Here is a 19,935-nt window from a genome sequence, read left to right on the forward strand (position 1 = left end):
ATTTCACTAAAAGTAGGACTATGTAGGACTCATGGAAACGTATGAATTTATCTGTATTTGAACTTCGGACATAGTGCTTGGTGTAAACTAATTTACATTAAAGAATATTCCATTCAACCAAACATTGCTTGTGTTATTCACGTCTTCTTAGTTGGGCAAAAGCTATCTTGGAAACAGACTTGGCAGAATTCTTTAATAATTAGAGTAAAATGCTGAAACGGTGGAATGCTTAAAGCAACGCAATACAAAAGATAGCAAACTAGATTTATCCAAGACGCAGGAATGGCCTTAAAGGCCACGCGGATTAACTACAGGTCTCTAGACACATCTTCCAAAATGATGGGAAGCGAAAGAGTTAAGTGCAGAAAAGTGAAATAAATTGCATGCAACTTCCTTTTTCTTTTTAAGGGGACTTTGTTTTCATTCTCTTTCAGACTTCCTGCCTCTAGAACACACACACACGCATACATACACACACACACACACACACACACACACACACACACACACACAGCTGCGTAGTTCCTGTCAGCTCAGCAAAAGAACATAACAAATGGAAGTGCTTCAGAGCTGCAGCCATCTGAAAGCATGTTGGGAAAAGGGCCCATAAAACAAACAAGAATATCTGTTTATGTTTTACGAAGCGAACGGACATCGCTTTCTGCGGTACCAGAGGCTTCGAAATAATATTTTCCCAAACGTGTTTTTTGCAGCTTTGTGCTCACACACATATGCAGATTAAAGTGGACCTCTCACCAAATATACATTTGGGATCAACAGGGCATGAGAAGTACGTGTGCTGTACTAACACCTTAATCACATGACTGTTTGTAAGCTATTTAACTAATAAAAGGTTCCAGCCACGCTGTTAAAATAGAATTTCCTATGGGCACTGATTGACACCACTGTATCTCCTGTTCTACAACATACACAACATGACCAAAAGGAATGCCAACAGGTCTTCAAACACGCAAATCCAAATCACGGCTATTAATATTGATTTGGTGAATCTTTGAGGCTTTCTACCTCCATTCGGCCACAAGCTCGTCAGTCCGATCAGACACGGATGTTGGACTATCTGACACGGCTTGCAGTTGGCATTCGAGTTCATCCCGAAGATGGTCGAGCCTGCGTGGCCCGGCACTTCTTGGCAGAGCTGTTGTTCCACCTGGATGTTTCCACATTTACAGCTGAAAATGGCAGATATTGGACAAACCGGTGTAAAGGCTCCATGTTAAATGTCATCCAGGTTGGCAGTAAAGGGCGATCTAATGCCGATACCATGGCCGTGAGCTTCTTGTTACGCACCTATCAGCAATGGGTTTGGCTGAAATAACCAAATCCACTAATCAGAAGAGACGTCCGCATACTTTTGGACACGTAGCCAGTTAGAGATTTAAACCAAAGCCGTTAAAGATTTGCACAGCAAACTAGCAGATCTACCTTGTGTTAGGACATGTGATAACTGAGTGAATACATAGTAATAATTATAGTAACTATTTTCCAGCAACTCGTGTTGGCCATCGCTCCAATAAATCTCCGTATTCATTTTAACTGAATAAGTAAATAAAACTGAATGTGAAATGGTGCTCACTTTACAATTTATGGTTTCCACTGCCTCTGGAGCAAAAAACAAATTAATCACTCATAAGAATCAAACCAAGACAGCAAGTAGTCTGAGACGGCCTAGCTTGGCTAATCATGAGGGGAAATACGCTCAAGTAATATGATACACGATTAATATGATCAAACGTGTGACTTCTGTAGAACACACTAAGCGTTGTATGAGGGTTCTTACTGTGTCATTTCATATCAAAGAGAAATCAAGATCTGCCTAAACTATATTTTGACGTTAATGCCGACTGTAAATCTACACGTTATCTTGAACGCCATGACAGTAAACACAGAACAGGACCTTCCCAGATAAGTCATGAAGTTGTTTCTTACAGAGGAACCCTGGAATACATACATGTAACACGCGTGGCTGTAAAGCTTTGGAACAACATTTGCCATGAAAAGGGATCATGAGAGTTTTTCAACAACTGGAGAGTTTCAGTGTTTTACTACCTTGTCCACAGTGTTATAAAGACGCTTCCGTGAGGAAACAAAAGGTTTCAAGTTATTTTAATGATTCGATTTTGCGTGGAAGCAGACGTTAAGAGTTAATTAGTGGCTACAAATTACTTTCTGAATGATCAGTAGAAGGATTGAAGAAAAGATTGCAGCAAGTGAGAAAGAAATAGCAAAGATGCGGAATCCTGAAAGAAAGAACGAAAAAGAACAACGAGAAAGAGACTGAGGAGAGAGACGGCTCAATCTGCACTCGTGTTGCAGGAGCTCTCTCGCTCTCATGTGACAGTCGGCCCAGTTTACTTTCACGCGGCACAAAGGCCTATTGTTTTCCTAATGCAGGTGGGAACGGTGAAGCTTTCCAATAAGACGAGAAACGGGTTTGGTGAAAGACAGGTTTGTGCACATGACTTTCCTCCCCAGACACGACTTTATGAAATTAATGGGATCTCTCTGTGTCGTGTGATTTCCAGGGGAGGGGGAGGGGAGAGAAAAAGGCTGGTTTCAGCCATACGTTTATACGAATTATATGAAGCAAAAAATGAAATATACTATTCAGGTATTCGGTTATAGGAGAACAGATTTTTCTAACAAAGCAAGGTTTTTTTTTGGCTCAATTAGTCTATAAAAGACAAAAAGGTAAGAACGATACAATCCGTGAAGTCATTTTGACATTTGCTACTTAAGCTGTCAACATAATATCGTGGCAAAACGAACAAGAATTCGTCCCGTCAACAAATGTTAAGGGAAGGCAGTGACATCTTCCCTGGGGTTTTCATCATCACAGAATAGGCTCGGATCACCAGGCTGGTAAATCCCATCAGAGGGCCATACTCGCTAAATAGGAAGCAGTGTTTTTACTTCTTAAAAGGGACACCCCAGCCATCGCATGTACTTTAACGCATATTATTTCTGCATGCGCCGCCCTCCGCTTGCAAACACACGACTCTGCAGAATTCCTCCATATGCATTTGTCCCTTTCCCCATCCGCCAGCTATTTCTGTGCAGGAGACGTACATATCTCCATACACGTGATATATTTACTACCAATCAGCTCCTGTTCAGGGGGCCTGAACAGGAGCTGATCGGTGCACATGCGCTGGAAGCGCTCCCACAGATTTCAGTGAAGGAGGAATCTTAAAACCATGGCGGAAAAAAGCTACATATTCTAGATCTGGTCTATTTTTATTATTTTGGAAGAAGGCATAGTGAATTACCCAAAGAGCTTTAGCATGCGTTCTCCTTTAGAGGGAGTATTAGGGAGCGTAAACAACCCCTTGTGTATCAAAAGTGCAGAGTTTCAGATTTTGCAGTAAACTTTATAAGCTTTCGAAGCGAAAGAATGAAGGGAAAAAAAGCTTAGCTTGAGTGCTTATCAAATAATTTTATAAAGCTGCTTCGGGACCTGTGAGCGCAACTGGAGTCTCTGTATATTTCATTGGAAAATCTAACATACTCATGGACATCCTAAGCATATAAAAGTGTTTCCAAAGACAAGCAAATTAATATATTTTTAGTATTTTTTGAGAAATTTGAATAGTCTGTATACAATTTATAAATGGTTTTTTCTTTCATTTTTTTTTTTAACATAGTTAATACAAAAATCTAAATTGTTGCAGCTCGGCTTTAATTGTACAAATAGGAGAGTTACTAACAGTGGTAGTAAACTGGAGATTGTACAAGTGTTTGAATAATTCACATATTATATGAAGAATCAGAACACATTCCCTCTGAGTGTGACAGGAAGAGCGAGGCCAATTAACACCGATGAATCAGGACATCCAGAGATCATGCCAGAAACCTTTCTACGTGAAGAGAAGAATCCTAGAGGAATGAGGCTGCAAAGTACATGGGCTGCTTCCTTAACAAATACCAGAGAACAACCAAAACACAGCTGAGCGAGCCATCTAGTCGTATACTATGGATTTGCTACGTTTAATTGTTAATTACTTTTAAACGTGTTATTTCTGATGTACTAGTGGTTCAGTGTCTGCGGCCAAGAGGTGCCATGTCTCATCTGCAGGGGATTATGAGAAACCTCACCCGGCCTTTACAGATCACGTAGCGTTCCTAGTAAAATAGAGAATCCAATATAGGAAAACTAAACAAAGGGAAACTTTGTATCCCATTATTGATTTGTGTTAATCAGACCTTTTCAGTACATTACGTTGTATTCGACTGATCAATAGGATTCACACAATGCTAACAACTGATCACACAATGTTTTCAGGTAGCTGCATATTAGTCAAGGGTATATTATCCAGCACGGTTATTCTATCTAGACCAAACACCTCAGACTCGCTGCTTTGTGGTAAACAATAGAAAGTTATTGTTCATTACACTGCCGGACTCTCTGACTGATAAAAGTCTATGGAGGAATGGACTTCATTAGCATTGCCGTAAGGAATCAGCTCAGTGTGTTTGCGCAGTCACGTGATTGACAACAGCTGAAGTCTCCAGGTTTGTAGATAATAAAAGTAAATTTTTTGGAACAAAATTAGATAAACCAAGTATTTGTCAATGCCAACATACACTAATATTACAACATAGATATAGCTATATTATTTATATATATATATATATACACATATACATATATATATATATACATACCGTATTTATCGGCGTATAACACGCACTTTTTTAACTAAAATATGAAGCTGAAACCCTACCTGCGTGTTATACGCCGATAAATCCTAGAGCCAGTGGCGGAACTACCGGGGTCGCAACTGCGACCTGGAGTTCTGCCAGTCAGGGGGGGCCCAAGGGGTGCCGAGCGGTTGCTGAAGACGACGGCTCGGCAACTCTCGGGCCCCCCTGACTGACAGAAATCCAGGACTCCTCTGCTGGCGGCCGCCGCCGCCTGCCTCAGCCGCCGCCTGCCTCAGCGCTTCAACTCTTGTGTTGGAAGCGTGAGGCGTTTGTCTCGGGTGCCGGCGCTCAGCAGTGAAGCGCCGGCACCCGAGACAAACGCCTCACGCTTCCAACACAGGAGTTGAAGGTAAGTGACCGGGGTGGGGAGATCCTGAGAAGGGGGGTTAGGGTGTGTGTGTCTGAGTGTGTGTGTGTGTCTTACTGTGTGTGTGGTTTCCCAGATAGCAGTGATTCTGATGAAGTTTTTTTTGTTCAGTTTTTTTGTTCAAAAATGGGGGTGCGTGTTATACACCAGTGCGTGTTATACGCCGATAAATACGGTATATATATATCACTGTAGTTTATACTCAAATCGATTTTAACTTCCTGTTCCTCCATTACTTTTCCTCTTCACACACCCCATTTCCCCTGCCCACCACCGTCAGCAGGACTGCCAACAGATGTCAGCAGGCAGCCCTGGCCACGTCCCGCAGGGGTAGGTTTCCGGATAGCCAGAGCCCACGAGTTCCCAGGCATGTCTTTGTAGGATGGGGTGGAGAAGGGCAGAAAATATCTGGACAGATAATTGCTATGCTCATTGTGCCATGTATCAACACATTTCTCAAGTTCGTAATCTAAATAGTTACTTTAAAGCAGATCATCTTTAAGACGGTTACACTAAATGACAATTTACTAAAGGTAGTTTAATTACTTATTCTAAAAACGAGCTGACCGCTTTCAGTTTCTCTTAAACCATATGAAAACTTGACTACATCACAAAGTACAACCAAAACAGAAAACATATCAGTAAGAGACACTGTCTACGATTACTTTTCATACATACATTTTATTTATTCTTTAATATGAGTATATGAAAAATATATTTTATTGGATATATTACACACACGAGTGCAAGAGATAAGAAACTGTAAGAGTTAAAAACTAACCCTTAACGTATCAGCCTATTTTAATGCATTTAGTTAATACAGCCCTGGATATATTGCCATTGCCTTTCTAACACTTTATAAGACCACGATATTTAAAAGTTAAAAAAGTATCTAAATGCCAAAGTGTGCCATAAGCAGGATATTAAAAGGTTAATTTACACTAGTGGAGGGGGAGACAGAGACAAACAGAAGTTACTGACCTTGACGAGAACAATAGTGGATTAATCTGGGTGCAGAAACATTAATCAGAGCGAACCAGCTCAAAATACATGACTTATGGCAGGAATGAAGGGGATGCTAAATCACTGAACAATATTTCACCCTCCGTTCCAATTAACCTGTAAAACGTCAAAAAGGGACACCCTTTTCTGGCAACAGGGCCATTAAGTAGGGAGAACAGTTGGCTATAAAAAAAGTTTCATGTTTGAAGCTCTCTAATCTTAACAAAGGAATTCTAATTGCAGGTGGTCCAAGTATTAACTTTGATCCTTTCTTCGGCTCTTAACTCATGTACTGGTTTTTAATCATCCAGATCCTTCAAGTCCTGTAACTGGTGCACTTCTAGCTTTTCCCACCCCCTGACCTGTCTTTCTTCTTTCAAGTTATATAAAAAAAAAAAAAATACTAATCTCCAGTTTCCTCTTACACTGCAGTCTTTTCAGAGGTTTTAATTTGTGACCTTTGCAGCAGAAGACAGTTACAAAAGGACTTCCCTTTTGTGTACAGACACACAAAGACCTTTTATTTATAATAAAAAAAAATTAAAAACAAATTAAACAAAAAAAACACAAGGCTGGGAAAATGCAGATTTTATAATTGAAGCCTGCTCTGCCGCACTAAACTTTCAGGTGAAAGCAGGAACAGCATGGGTTCATGGAGGGGACAGACTAATAAACGGGGAAGAGAAGGGGATGAGGGGGAGAGAGAGAAAAAAAAAGAATGGGTCGTAAAACTTTAACAGAATGCTTTAATACAAAATAAAACTAACAAGAGACATTTAAATGCCAAGAACAGTTTAATACCCCTGGTCCACAGTCGTTTTACTCCAGGATAAGTACAGTCCCTAGTGCTTGCGACTGCCCTTAGGGTTCATTGCAGTTTTGCTTGCACGGTGCAAACAAAGAGTAGCTTTGCAGATACAGCGACTACCGAGGGGAAGACGGAGCTTCCCACAAACTTTGAGGAATTGACCAGACTTGCGATCCTTTCCGAGGTATCAGCAGAACAGCTGCGCAGCTCAAGGGAGGTCCCGGCAGAATACCATGTATTCTCCTTATAGACATCAATGGGACAGATGCTATTTTTCAGCCAATGTTTATATTATTGAAGGGGAAGGCAAAATATTTAGGGGATTTATATAAATCAGGTAGAGCTACAAAGGTCTGTATGAAATGCTCACATTGGAGGCACCAGGCAGTACCAGCACAGAGGTCCATGACCTCCCCTCTGACTCCTGGGATTTCTCAAAACGCTGCTTTACATTTTGACACTTTGCAAAACAATGTGCGAGCGCCTAGAGAGAAGAGGAGTTTTTACTTACCTAAATGTAATATTTCTACAATTATTCCTTTATACCTCAAAATAAACTGCGTAAAATTTAAACGGTATCAATACAGGAAAGGCTATACTAGCATACAATTCACTGATGTGTCAAAATAAATGTAAAAATAGTATATACTATACACCAGTAAGAAGGGTCAAGATGACCTTCAGTAATGCTTAGTCAGTGAGGAGAAAGTCTTCAGTTGCCCTACAAACTCTTATCTAGTATTGCATAAACCCTGTAATTTCTTCAAGACAGGGCTGGTCACAGTTAACACAGTTGCCCTTTGGCGATTTTATTTAACTTTCTAAACTAAACGCTTTCTATAGAATGAGTGTCACCACTAACTAAGCCGCAAAGAATGTAGTTCTATCATTCTACTGTACTTGAAGTCTTCAGAATAGGTGGGATCTGCTTCATGCGACCAAACATCGATTCTGGGAGACGGGCATAAAGGATATTAAAAGTCCAAAAATTTGGTTCAATAGCATGAATGTTAAAAATATACTTCCTGCACAGTTCCCCTCCCAGACGGCTTGTCTTTAGAAGTCCATCAGAGGAAAGACATTGTAAATTAGAAATGGTCACATTCAGAATTTATGGCCAAGGATCAATGTTCCATCTAATTTTTCTTAGCTGGCGTGCGCAGAAAATGTCTCTTGTGCAAAGTTTCAAAAAAAAAAATTTTTTTTTTCTTTTTTTGGGAAAAACTGTTGTGCGCACAATTTTTGGACGTGTGCGCTCTCTAAAAAAAGCTATGTGCGCGCGCACAAGCGCACAGCTTAGAGGGAACACTGCCAAGGATTGCTCTCCGATAGATGCGACAGTACTGTATACCGTGCAGGAAACACCAAATCAGCATACAGCAGATGTATAGACAAGCATTTTTTTTTGCTTTCAACATTGTTTTCTAAATATACAAATGCGGTTTTCTCAGTTGAAGAAAATGATTATGATTTCCTGGAATATAAAAAAAAAAAAAAAAAAAAAAAAAAAAAGTATTTCTGTGTAGGACATTTAACATTTGCAGATTAAAGCAAGAATGTGCATTTACCCGCAGGAAAAGACACAAAAGCACTTTAGATTACATTAACCCCTTACTATTTTACAAGTTACAATAAAAAAAAAAACTTTCTAAAATAGAAATACCTAAAATTCCGGAGTATAAATTGTGCTAGATGTTTCGGAACAAAGTTTGGATCTTAAGAGGGTTAAGTTCTGTGTAGCAGTCTATAACCTATATAAAAAAGACTGAATAGGGATGTCGAGATGGAACCTCATTCCCTATTATGAAACTTGTGAACACTGCACCACCTATCAACATACGCACATGTGATCCCTACACGTGGGAGGAAGTCCCCCTTAGCATTTGGATCATATGGCCTGTCATGCCCAGCTCTGCCCCGAGTCTATTGGTCACATGGACCTGCGGCTGCATACATTACAATACTTTATACTGACTTTACTCTACTGTTCTGGATCTTTAGAGAGATTACAAGCCTTTCATGGTGAAATAAAGGGCACATCTAAATTTTTGAAGCAACAATGGCTGAAGAGCTTTGTAGCATCAGGAGGGTTTCATGCAAGGCGCTACTAGCCTATAAAATAAACTCGAGGTACAATGCATTACAACATCGTCATCCAAGGAGATGAGTTTTTGGCTTACACCATTTGAAAAAACAATCTCCATAGAATAGAACCTCATACACGTCATGACAACTCCAATTAGTGTTGACCAAGTCCATGTTACAGGAGATTTCCACCAACTTAAGTAGTTACTTTGTCATCTAATTAGCACACATAAAAAACCCCTGCCAATGTTGCTGAATTATTTAGTATATTGAAAGTGTAATCTAATGAAATATGTATTTCTGCTTGGTGTCATTCCATCTTCTAGGCTACAAACACGTTTGGACAAGGCCCTGCTAACCTTTTGTTTCTAAAAAGAGCAAATTGTTATTTCATGTGCGCTTTTATTTGCCCTTGTACAGCGCTGCAAAATATAATAAAAAGATACATAAATTAATAAAAATGTATTACTGAAAGTAACAGCAAACATTGAGACCTCAAGTCACACTCAATTCTGGAGACATGGTGCATCAGCTAAGCTAAATTGCCTTTATTGAAAAGACAGCTGCAGAGGACATTAAGATACAAATCCCACTGTACAGCGCTGCTTTATACGATGGCGCTTTATAAATCAATACATTATAATAAAATAATTCTCCATTGTACAATCAGCGCATCTCCAACTCAGTAGAAACAGAGGCTGCCTACATTATCGTGAGGAGGTGATTCCCACAATCTACCTCAGAGAAACGACACGAGCGAAAGTTGTGGCACCTCTTGTGTGGCCTAATAACTTAGACATTATTAGAGAGGGACAAAGTTACCATCAACACTTATGACTGCTTAATGTCTAATAAAAATGCAACACATTTACTCTCTGGCATACCCAGAACTTTCACTATGGACTAATTTCTGGGGGAAAAAGGCTGAATATAACCAGGATTTACTTTTAAAGGGCTGGAGAGAGGTACAAGAATGAGCATTGGCAGGCACCAGTAAGAAATGGCAGAAGTTTGGGGCTGCACTTCTGTGAAAAGATTTGGGAATTTGGTCAGATTTAATCCGTTCCCAGCACTGTGGACATACAGGTAGGCCTGAAAAGGCAGACCGAGATTACGTTTAAGATGTAGCTGTACGTCATGTGTTTTACACAACAGCAGGGACATTGTCTACCACCAGTCTGGACTGCCCCATCAGCAGAAGCAAGTTTTGCTGGCTCCCTGCCTACCGATTGTGTGTAACGGAGCTCGGTGTGAGCACCGGTACATAAGGAATGCCCAATCGGCCATTCCCTTTCAGTAGGAGTCACCAACGGCCACCGAAAGGTCACTGGAGGACAGGAGGGACATAGCAGAAATGTTTACTTAATAAGCTGAACTACATAATGTAATGTGGGGGGGGGGGCATTTGAAAATGAACCTCCTATAACCACGGGACTTGACTGCAGTGGCCAAAAATCTTGAATCCCATAACTGATTGTACCTAATGTTTAGAATCACCTTGTATTGGGCTCTATTCACAGCCACCCCCTAAATTCACTTGAATCAAAAGAAACACGTCAAGTTCAACCGCCTTTTTTTGACATTAAGAGTTTAGAGGGTTCTACTCTACATCCTTACTTTGCATTTTCAGTCTTGGTTGATGCTATTTTTACACAAAAACCTGTAATTTGAAAGCAATTGGGTAATTAAGGAAGGACAGGGTGTATCCTTTTAAGCACATACTGAAATAGTTTCATTCTTTATAGTTAAGACGCCCAAACATGTTGCTACGAAGAAGGGGAAGAGAATGGACAACAGCTACTGCACGGTTAGAGAAAATTTGATAAGTGGGACCAAAAAGAAGTGCATTTCTTTAGAATTGTCTAAAATTTTAACATTTATGATTTTGGGAATCATGATCGTTAGCCTTTTATTGTGGATTGCAAGAAAGAAGATCAACCAAAAGCAAGTTACACAAAAGTTTATTTTATGCGTTTTAATGAAAAGGAGAAATTTTCTCTTAAAACAAGAAGATAGATTTAATATTCTACTAAGCTACACCAATTCTATTCTATCTACCCTACTGTTACATGCAATATGACAACCACAAAACAAAAAATATAAAGAACAATGGTGATAGTGTTACAACCTCAAAAAACATTATTGCATCCCAATATTTCCACAGTAGAATATAAACTGGATAAAATCGGGAAACATACAGCATGAGAACTTTTTCTCATTTCCTTCACTATGCTTCCTTGATATACAATGGTCTATAACATAGCAGGTATCCATGATGAAAGGTGGAAAAACAGCCATCAAGGCCAGAGTTTTCCACCAGCCTATGACCCCAAAAAAAAAATAAAAAAATTCCAAATGGGAAACAGATTTTTCCGATGATGTTTCAGAATCTCTCTACAAAACGTTAGATTATTTCAAATAAAATGCCCAAGAAAAAACAGGGCTTGTCAAGTTTTGTTTTAAAGCATTCTGAGCCAGGAGATGGACCTCCACTATCCAATACCCCCTCCATCAGCTTTTACCTCTTGGGATGTCAGCAAGGGCAGAGTTTATGCCACCCAGTCACGGCGTATTGTAATCATCTTATAGGCTCAGGTTGGATCAGTGCAAGAGCGTGCTGTGAGACGCAGAATAGATACTATGTGCAGAACTACCATTTTTCTTCCATAACCTCAAGCATTCAGATATCATCCAATACATACTGTAATATTATAAACTTTTTACTATTTCGATATGTTTTGCCCATTATTGTAATCAAAATCATCTGTTGATTGCCGTACTGAACTGAATCCCGTTTAATTTGAAGCCTGCTCACAGATTGTAGAAGACAGATATTTGTTTGCTTCATGCGACATGTAACAAGGCTTCTCTAATCCTGTAGATGCAGTCTCAAACAGAAACGGTTCACATACCGAGGTGAAATTCCGCATGGTTTATCGTTAAATATTTTCTCTTAGGATGCTACCCTCAGCAAATTACACGAGATGTTACATTTTCCCCATTTCTACAGCCTTTCCTAAAACCAACATTGTTTTTCGTAAACAGTCCGGTATATATGCATACATAAAACTATAAAGACTGTGTACACATTCCTGCAGGTCTGTACACGAACAAATAATACTTTGTATAGTATCACATGGCAGTATGTATGATTGAGTCTATAGAATTCTGTGGCATGTCTTAGAAGCTTGTGGGCTCAAGCTCATGTATACCAACCTACAAACGGAGAACCTTCTTCCTTAGCTTGGCCAGGCAAGACCATCAAGACCAAGACCAAGACCATCAAGCTCTCTGCTTGCACACCGAGTTAAGGCCAGCCACAACTCATACAATACACAGGCAAAGTTTGTATCTTCTTCTGGATCACCAGCCGGGTTGACCTTGACGGACTTGCGTCTTTTTGCCATAAACACGAACCGACTGTTGGGCACTAAGGCTTCCGCTAAAGTCAGTCTTCTGGGAGTTTACTAGACTCCCAATATTCCTACCTCAACAAGCAGAAAGGCGCATGTGCTTAAATAGCAACTTTCAACTAGTTTATTATCACATGCCCTACTAGTACATCAGCCAAAAACAACATAATCATGTGGTTGAATTTAACCATATCAAAGACACAGTTATGAAAATGATTTACGGTAAATCACTCAGACATGTCCTCACTTAAACTTCTACATGATTTAACAAAAACAGTTCGCAGGGAGACGTATAAACAGCGCCGTATCTAAACCCACCCATAATCTGATCTGTCTTACTTTACTTGTGTTCGTATGTTATGGCTAATGCTGCCTGTAATAGTTTTATAGCCAAAAATAGTCTTAACGTGACATCTTCATACTAATAGGGGCAGAAGATAACCACACACTTACACCATAATCATTTTAAACAATGATGGCACATTCACAATTACATTGCTTTAATAAAACACCCCTATTTACCAGCAAATTATCAATTCCTGTTTTGTGTTCAGAGGTTTCTATTTTTATGGCAAAAATTTAGAACTAGAACTGACCCGGTACCACATTCCAACAGGATGGACAACCATGACAAGCGACTTCTACGTGCTTGTTTAACATAAACGACGCAAAGTAGAGCTCCGGATTTGAAATCGACACAACTCTCACGGGCGATACAGCAACTTATTTAGTGGAAAGGCAAGCGGGTGAACGGGTTTGTTGGGGTAAATTATCTTTAAGATATCTTAGAGGAAAAAAGTGTCAAAGTATTTAATATGACACAACTAAGAAAAGGTGTGTGATGAAGCCAGTTAGAGGAAATGCGGCGCACTCACACCTCAAAAATAAGAGAAAGAACACAAATTTCTTTATCAGTTACAATGTAGAGAAAAAAAAAATTAAACCCGAAAGGGCAAAAAATATAAAGGGGGGGGCATAGCATATAGTGATGGCACACTTTGTTCAGTAAGCAGGTTTACACATCTATATCAGCCAACCTACATTACACAACAGACTCTTCTACTGAAGAAAAAAAAATGATTCAAGAACATTACTAAAATGAAGACACATTACCACAATGGTTGTGATTCTAACGAGAATGAAAATATCAATAATTAGCGTGAGACCGTTATGCGGGGCAGAGCGCCAACTGTAAAACACTTTGTATTATCGGAGAAATTACATAAAAAACTAAGAATTTCAAATATATGAACATAGTGAACATAAGGAAAGCTGTCACCATCAACAGAAAAGACTAAAAAGAACGGCACTGAGTAATTAGGGGTCAACCCCATCCATTAGGACAAGACAACCTCTCACCATTCTTCTTTAACAGCTTCTCAAAATATCATGAAGCAGCCATTGTTACTAATGGGACTTAAACACAGCCTAGGACAATACATAGCCCATGGCATGTCCATCCTCTTGTTGTTTTAGAGATCAGTAACTGTAGAGGAACACCGCAGGAGAGGTGACCCGTACAGACACGTTAAAGCCTCCAATGGGCATCAACATCTCCTTGATTGGGGGCATTATTGCAAACTTTTTAAGTTTTGAAATATCGTATCTGTGCATTAAAGGGTTTCCCTCTCAAAATGAGCGCAAGGTAGTAATAAAAACAGATGTAGCAGGGATACAATGTATTGGGGGGGAGGGGAAAGAAAGAAAAAGAAAAGGAAAAAAAGACAGGAAGTCTAAGCAATAACTACAGATAAGATAAGCGAAAGAGACAGCAGGAGCAGTGTCAGCAGACTGGAGGCAGTGGCAATATTTACTGTCTGTCTCCATCCTTCAGATGGAAGCTATGTTGTCTAAGACAGCACCCAAAACATCGCTTTATATAGAAGTGAAGTGAAGGTTGTGCATTCACTTTTAATAATAATTTAAAAAGTCAAACACAGCATCATCATGTGTGCTGCTGGCACGGGTGATCAGTGGACAGGTTGGGTTGAAAGACATTAGCATTTTTTGTAGTGTTTGTGATAAAGCGTGTAGGGGATTTTCACTTCGTGCCTAGTAAATAGGTTTTGACCCTTCCGTGTAATATCGTTTGCTTAGAGATCATTGTGAGCTGCATTAAAATGTTTTCAAACTATAAGCTACAAAACAACAAAACAATGTAATATATCATATAGAAATACCTACATACACACACACACACAGGAGTACCTCTCCTACCTATTCCAGATCACGGATGAGATACTTGTACAGTGTAAAAAAAAATGTTTTAAAATAAAGTACTAAAATACTCAAGGCCATGGTAAATGCTAAAAAGCAGAGTTTGCACAATGGCTCCCAGTTATATCATGTTCGTCTGTTTTATTTGGGGATCAAAATAAATAAGTAAAAAGAAAAAATACTGAGCATATACTCTAATTCCGAGAAAGTCTAAATTTACACCAATACCGCCAGTTGCTACCTGCACAGCACTGCATATAACCCGATTAGGTGCACAACACCGCTGGACTAATCAACTTTGCATAACCTTGGGGTCAGTTTCGGGTCCCAATACTGAAACTGGGAAACAGACCAAATATTCCAGGCATTCACCCACTACTCAGTGCCACGGGCAAGCTGAACTATGAGCAAATTCCCGTAGCTCTTTTTTCTTCCTACGTGGACACTGTCATCACACAGACTTTTAAGACTAATACTGCAGATTTGTATTATTTCACATGTTCATTTGCCAGCAATACAGCATACATGACCCAGGTCGCCAGAAAGAGAAGTCATGAGTTCAGAAGTCCGTGAAGGAAAACAAGTCTTAGACTTTTCTACCCTTTCTAGATGATCCACTTTTATTATAGATGACTTTACATACAGTGCAGAGGCCACAGAAATCTCTAAGCATGATCGGCGTTCACTGCTCTTCTTGCTGGAATATTACTTTTGCTCCCAGTTACACCAAACATTAAGACATATGGAATAGAGGTCACAGACGGACAATCTGAACGGCGAACAAACAGCAGGGAAGACGAAGAGCCCTGATTTACCCAAAGCTGCTGGGATTTTTCAGAACAGATTTACCGATAGCAATAAGTCTTTTTGAGTAACCGGCGCACAGAGCTTTAGGAAGAACTTGCATCGTAACCAAATCTTTTTTGTAGTTAATTGATAGCTCCATTTCTGAATTATGAGTTTGCTTACAACATGGTTCTACAGCAGTGCCTTTTAACAATGGGTAACATTATTCTCTGCGATACTGGGAGAGGCATTTCAGATGGCCGTAAAAAAACAACCTAATATATAAAGTCCTATCAGAAACAAGACAAGTTCCAACTCAGAAGCTTAAGACCAAAAAGGCAGCATCTCTGCACACGGAGTCATTGATAGCAGGATTTGGTAAAGAGGATACCTTTCATTGGCTAATTGATGCATGATAGATTGCAAGCTTTTGGGACTATGTCTCTTCTTCATATGCCTGAATGACACCTAGATAGTCCCGGAAGCTTGCAATCTATTGTACGTCAGTAATCCAATAAGAGTATCATCTTTACCAAATTTTCTGGCTTTTACAGTGTCAAAGCAAAACAAAATACACGTGTCACGTGTCTGGATAATCCGTGCTTTCCAAAACTGGTCTCAGAGGTATTTGCCATTAACTCAGCTTCTCCCCCCTACTATAGATTAGTACTTAAAATGTAAAACTGCGATGGTTAATCATTCATTATCGTTTTGCGGAGTGGTTTTATGTGTGATCGCTCACTGGATCTACTCAAATAATAATAGTAAAATATGTTCGTAAAACGAACGTGCTGCAGATTTAGTTTTGACTCCTCGAAGCCCAGATTGACAGATTGTACCGCAAACTCCACGAAACCCCCCTTCGGTGACTCAGGGGGTCACAATCTGCTGCCAGGTCCAAAAAAAAGAAGAAAATCACAACAACCGTAAATATCAGCCCCCAACAAGTTAGGTCACATCTGCAAAATGCAGTTTGTAAAACCTTAATTTTTAGGTGCGCCGCCAAGGATTACTTTGACCGCGCTCCATACGTTTCCTCCAAGGCATTTTTGACAGAAATCAGATACACAAAAGACAATACTGCTTGGACATGAGATTTAGTCACTAAGTGACAGAGCGCAATTATTCAATGAATAAAAAGCCCTGATGACTGCCTTCAGAACAGACGCGCTCTATATTCAGTCTTCGGGCTCCTCGTCCACTGATCCTATTATTGGCTCACTTTATTTTTGTCTCGGTTCAGTTCCGAGGATTAGGAAGAGCTCTGCCGCTTAAACTGCTTTCACAAGACACAATCACACGAACCAGACATTACAATCTACTGCGTTTGGTCAGTACATTTTTAACCCCGTGTACCAAGTGGGGGTCTCAGCGATGTGCTAAAAATATTAGGACCCGTAGCTGCAAAAGGGGTGTCTTAAAGACATTTCTCATTAGTTGTACGCAGACTGTGGGATATACTGTGCAGACATTATTAACAATCGATAATCATCTAATAGATTGCAAGAACTTACAATAGCCCCCCTTCATCAAATAAATCATTGGAAAAATTTGGGGTCACTCACGACAACAATGCAGAAATGTGCAGCATTTGAGATTTTTTTGGAAGGGATAAGCTGGTCCTGCATAATTCAACAGGAAAGGAGATTTAAGGAGACCATGCGGGGAAAGCTCTCCCTGCGCCGGCATAAACTAAAGTCAAGTGAAGAAGGAGCTAAAACCAACAGCACAACTCGCCGGTGACCTCTCCTTTTATTGAGGACAAAAACGCATATTTAACCTGCAGCAGCGGTCACTAAACCAAATGCCACGACATAACTCATTTTACACACACATACATACACATTATATATATATACATATTATACATACACAAAAAAACAGTCAAATAAAAATATGTTTTGCCAACAAAACACTCAGCAAGAAAATCAGAGGAAAACAATGAAATATTATTTCAATCCCACATACAGATGCATTGGCTTGTGGGAAGAATAAAAACATGCAACGTTATGCATGAGATGTACAGACATTTAACACTAATAAGCGAGGACAGCTTTACACACGTACATCATAGCGACCCAAAGACATTCTACACTAAACCAGGAAATTAAACCATTCAATAAATGAGTGTTGCAAAAAAAGTACAACAAAACAACTTTGTCCCTTGAAGCGCAACACCTTACTTGTCAATCAGCAAAAAGAGTAAAAGCGGTTATCTGACGAAGACAAACGAACACATACAACACCTACACTACACCTACACCACATCCATCAACAGTCTGCAGGACAATCCGGTCCCGCAGACTCAAGCATTCCACGAGGGCTTCCACTCCCATACAGGCTGAGAGACAGGTAAACGCGGGGACGGGAAGACAGAACACACAGCGTATGTGGCAAACATAGTTCATCTAATACAAAGAAAACACGCAGGTTTACAGTATTTTCTCTATCTGATTCAATTATAATAAAGTCACAAACAAACAAACTCATCAAAGGCAAAGGACTTATAATTATATACCGTATATAGGATTAGCAGACATGAAATGCCCCTGATCACAGTATGGCATCACATCTGTGCCCATTCTCTGTCCAGCATCTGTCACCATTAGCCCGGGGGGGGGGGTCGGGGCTGCCAATCTCCTGGAGATCTATTTATAGAGTTAATGAATCCACAACATGGGAAATGCACACAATGATCGCCTACAACACACACTGTGTGACGGAGGGGTAACAAAACAAAGGGTTAACATAAGTAAATGGTCAAAAAGCGTAATCGAAATAAACTGCACCTACCGACTGGATCCAAAATACCCCCAACACACACTGACACACACACCCTGACACTCACACTCACACACTGACTCTCACACACTGACTCTCACACACTGACTCTCACACACTGACTCTCACACACTGACTCTCACACACCTCGGCGTTCGGAGACTTTAAACCACTGTGACAGCGCCGATCAATCTAAAATAAGCGCTAATAAAAAGGGCGATAAGTGAGCCAGGCTGCCGGCTGCACACGGGAGATGCTGGCCATTTAAATACCGCCTGCATCCAGCAGGAAGCCCCCATGCGTCCGGGGCACCAACCCCTCAGCTGCTGGGGCAGGAAGGCAAGACGGACAGATCGCTTATTCTCTACCGATCTGACAGGCCGACCGGGGGCTTCTGCAGCAGCACCTACCAGGTTCAAATAACTAACTACGACTCTCCGATACGGTACCGCCACAAGCACTGCGGGCCAGGAAGTACTTTATCGCTGTTCGACAATACTGTGGCCCCAGAGACAGTACCGGGAGACTCATCAACGTCCGGTGACAGGAGCTCCATGAAGCAGCATAAAGAGTGCAGCAGCCTAAGCCCCGGCTGCAGCGCGCCCGGTCAATGCATGTGACCAGAAGACTTTCCCGTCCTCTCTACCCCCTACTCCAGGTCTATGCTCCCCAGCGCATCGTCATACCCAGTACTGTGGCTCCCCGCCGTGTCCTCGGCCTCGCTGCCCGGGACAGAGCCCTGTGCTGCCGGCTCCAGGTCCCCGTTGCCACCCGGTGCGTTCTGTAGCTCTGTTTCGGTTCTCACGGCCAACTTGTCCAACTCAACACTCCGAACTTTGCGTAGCTGCTTGCGTCTCCAGTCTGCTTTGTGCTCCCCCGCTAAATTCCCACTAAGCTCCGGACTGCTTGGAACCGTCGCCCCGCCGGCGGCTGTGGATAATCCGGACGACGAGCTCCGACTCCCCGCCGTAGCCGCCATCTTTCTAGGACCAGGTTTACATTCGTAGCGAACAGCCCATGCGATGGGCGGAGTCAATTACTAAAGAGGCGGAGTCCTTACTGGACGAAATCTTCGTAACCTGGGAGGAGCGTTTTGGACAGGTACGCAAACTGCGTAACTCCATCAGACAACGTATAGTGAATTTGAGAAAGCGGGCAAAATGTCCACTGTTGAGGACTGAGAGCTGCGGTGCAGCAGTCATACAAATATGACGCGAATCTGTGTTTTCCGTCAGTTTTAACTGCATTTGCTTGGTGCTACGCAACCTGCCTCCCGTAGCGGGTGTGGACCTAGTTTACGCAACCTACTCATTGAACAGGTGGAGATTGGGCACTGAGACAAACTCTTACGCTGTTTGCGTACGAACAGTGGGTGTGTGCTCTATTTACACTGACACCCACTCGAGGCGGATGTGAGGGGCGGGCACGTATTTCAAACTGTACCTGATAACCGACTGTCGGTGTAGACTGTAGAGGCTCAATAGCGGGATACGTGTAATTAATGCTGAAATTTTATTGCCAATTTGGCAAACTGCTTCAAAATGACGTAATTGCTGCTGGGGTAAAGGTTATACTCAAGAAAAAAAATGAAAATGTAAAAGGACCCATTGCAAGTCATGGTCATGTTGGCACGGCTTTAGCACGGAAACAAACAGTTTGGGCTGAAGGTCACACTAACAGCGGCGGCGGGGAATCCCGCGTTATAAATATTTAACCAATGGTGCTAATTCCTCCGCTTTGTTATATTTGGAATC

At 41.0% G+C, this 19,935-nt stretch overlaps 1 protein-coding gene across 1 annotated transcript in view; it reads right to left on the minus strand.

Moving 5' to 3' along the window:
* The window catches only part of MAP3K1 (mitogen-activated protein kinase kinase kinase 1), a 38,132-nt gene extending 18,933 nt beyond the window's left edge, over positions 1-19,199 (minus strand). Inside the window, exon 1 of the mRNA XM_053448042.1 lies at positions 18,868-19,199. Within this exon, the coding sequence (XP_053304017.1) occupies positions 18,868-19,160 (293 nt within the window). The 5' untranslated portion in view covers positions 19,161-19,199. The remainder of the gene's footprint in view (positions 1-18,867) is intronic.
* Between the last annotated feature and the right edge of the window lie 736 nt (positions 19,200-19,935).

This window comes from Spea bombifrons, chromosome 1, assembly GCF_027358695.1.
Source record: "Spea bombifrons isolate aSpeBom1 chromosome 1, aSpeBom1.2.pri, whole genome shotgun sequence".
NCBI classification, from domain to species: domain Eukaryota; kingdom Metazoa; phylum Chordata; class Amphibia; order Anura; family Pelobatidae; genus Spea; species Spea bombifrons.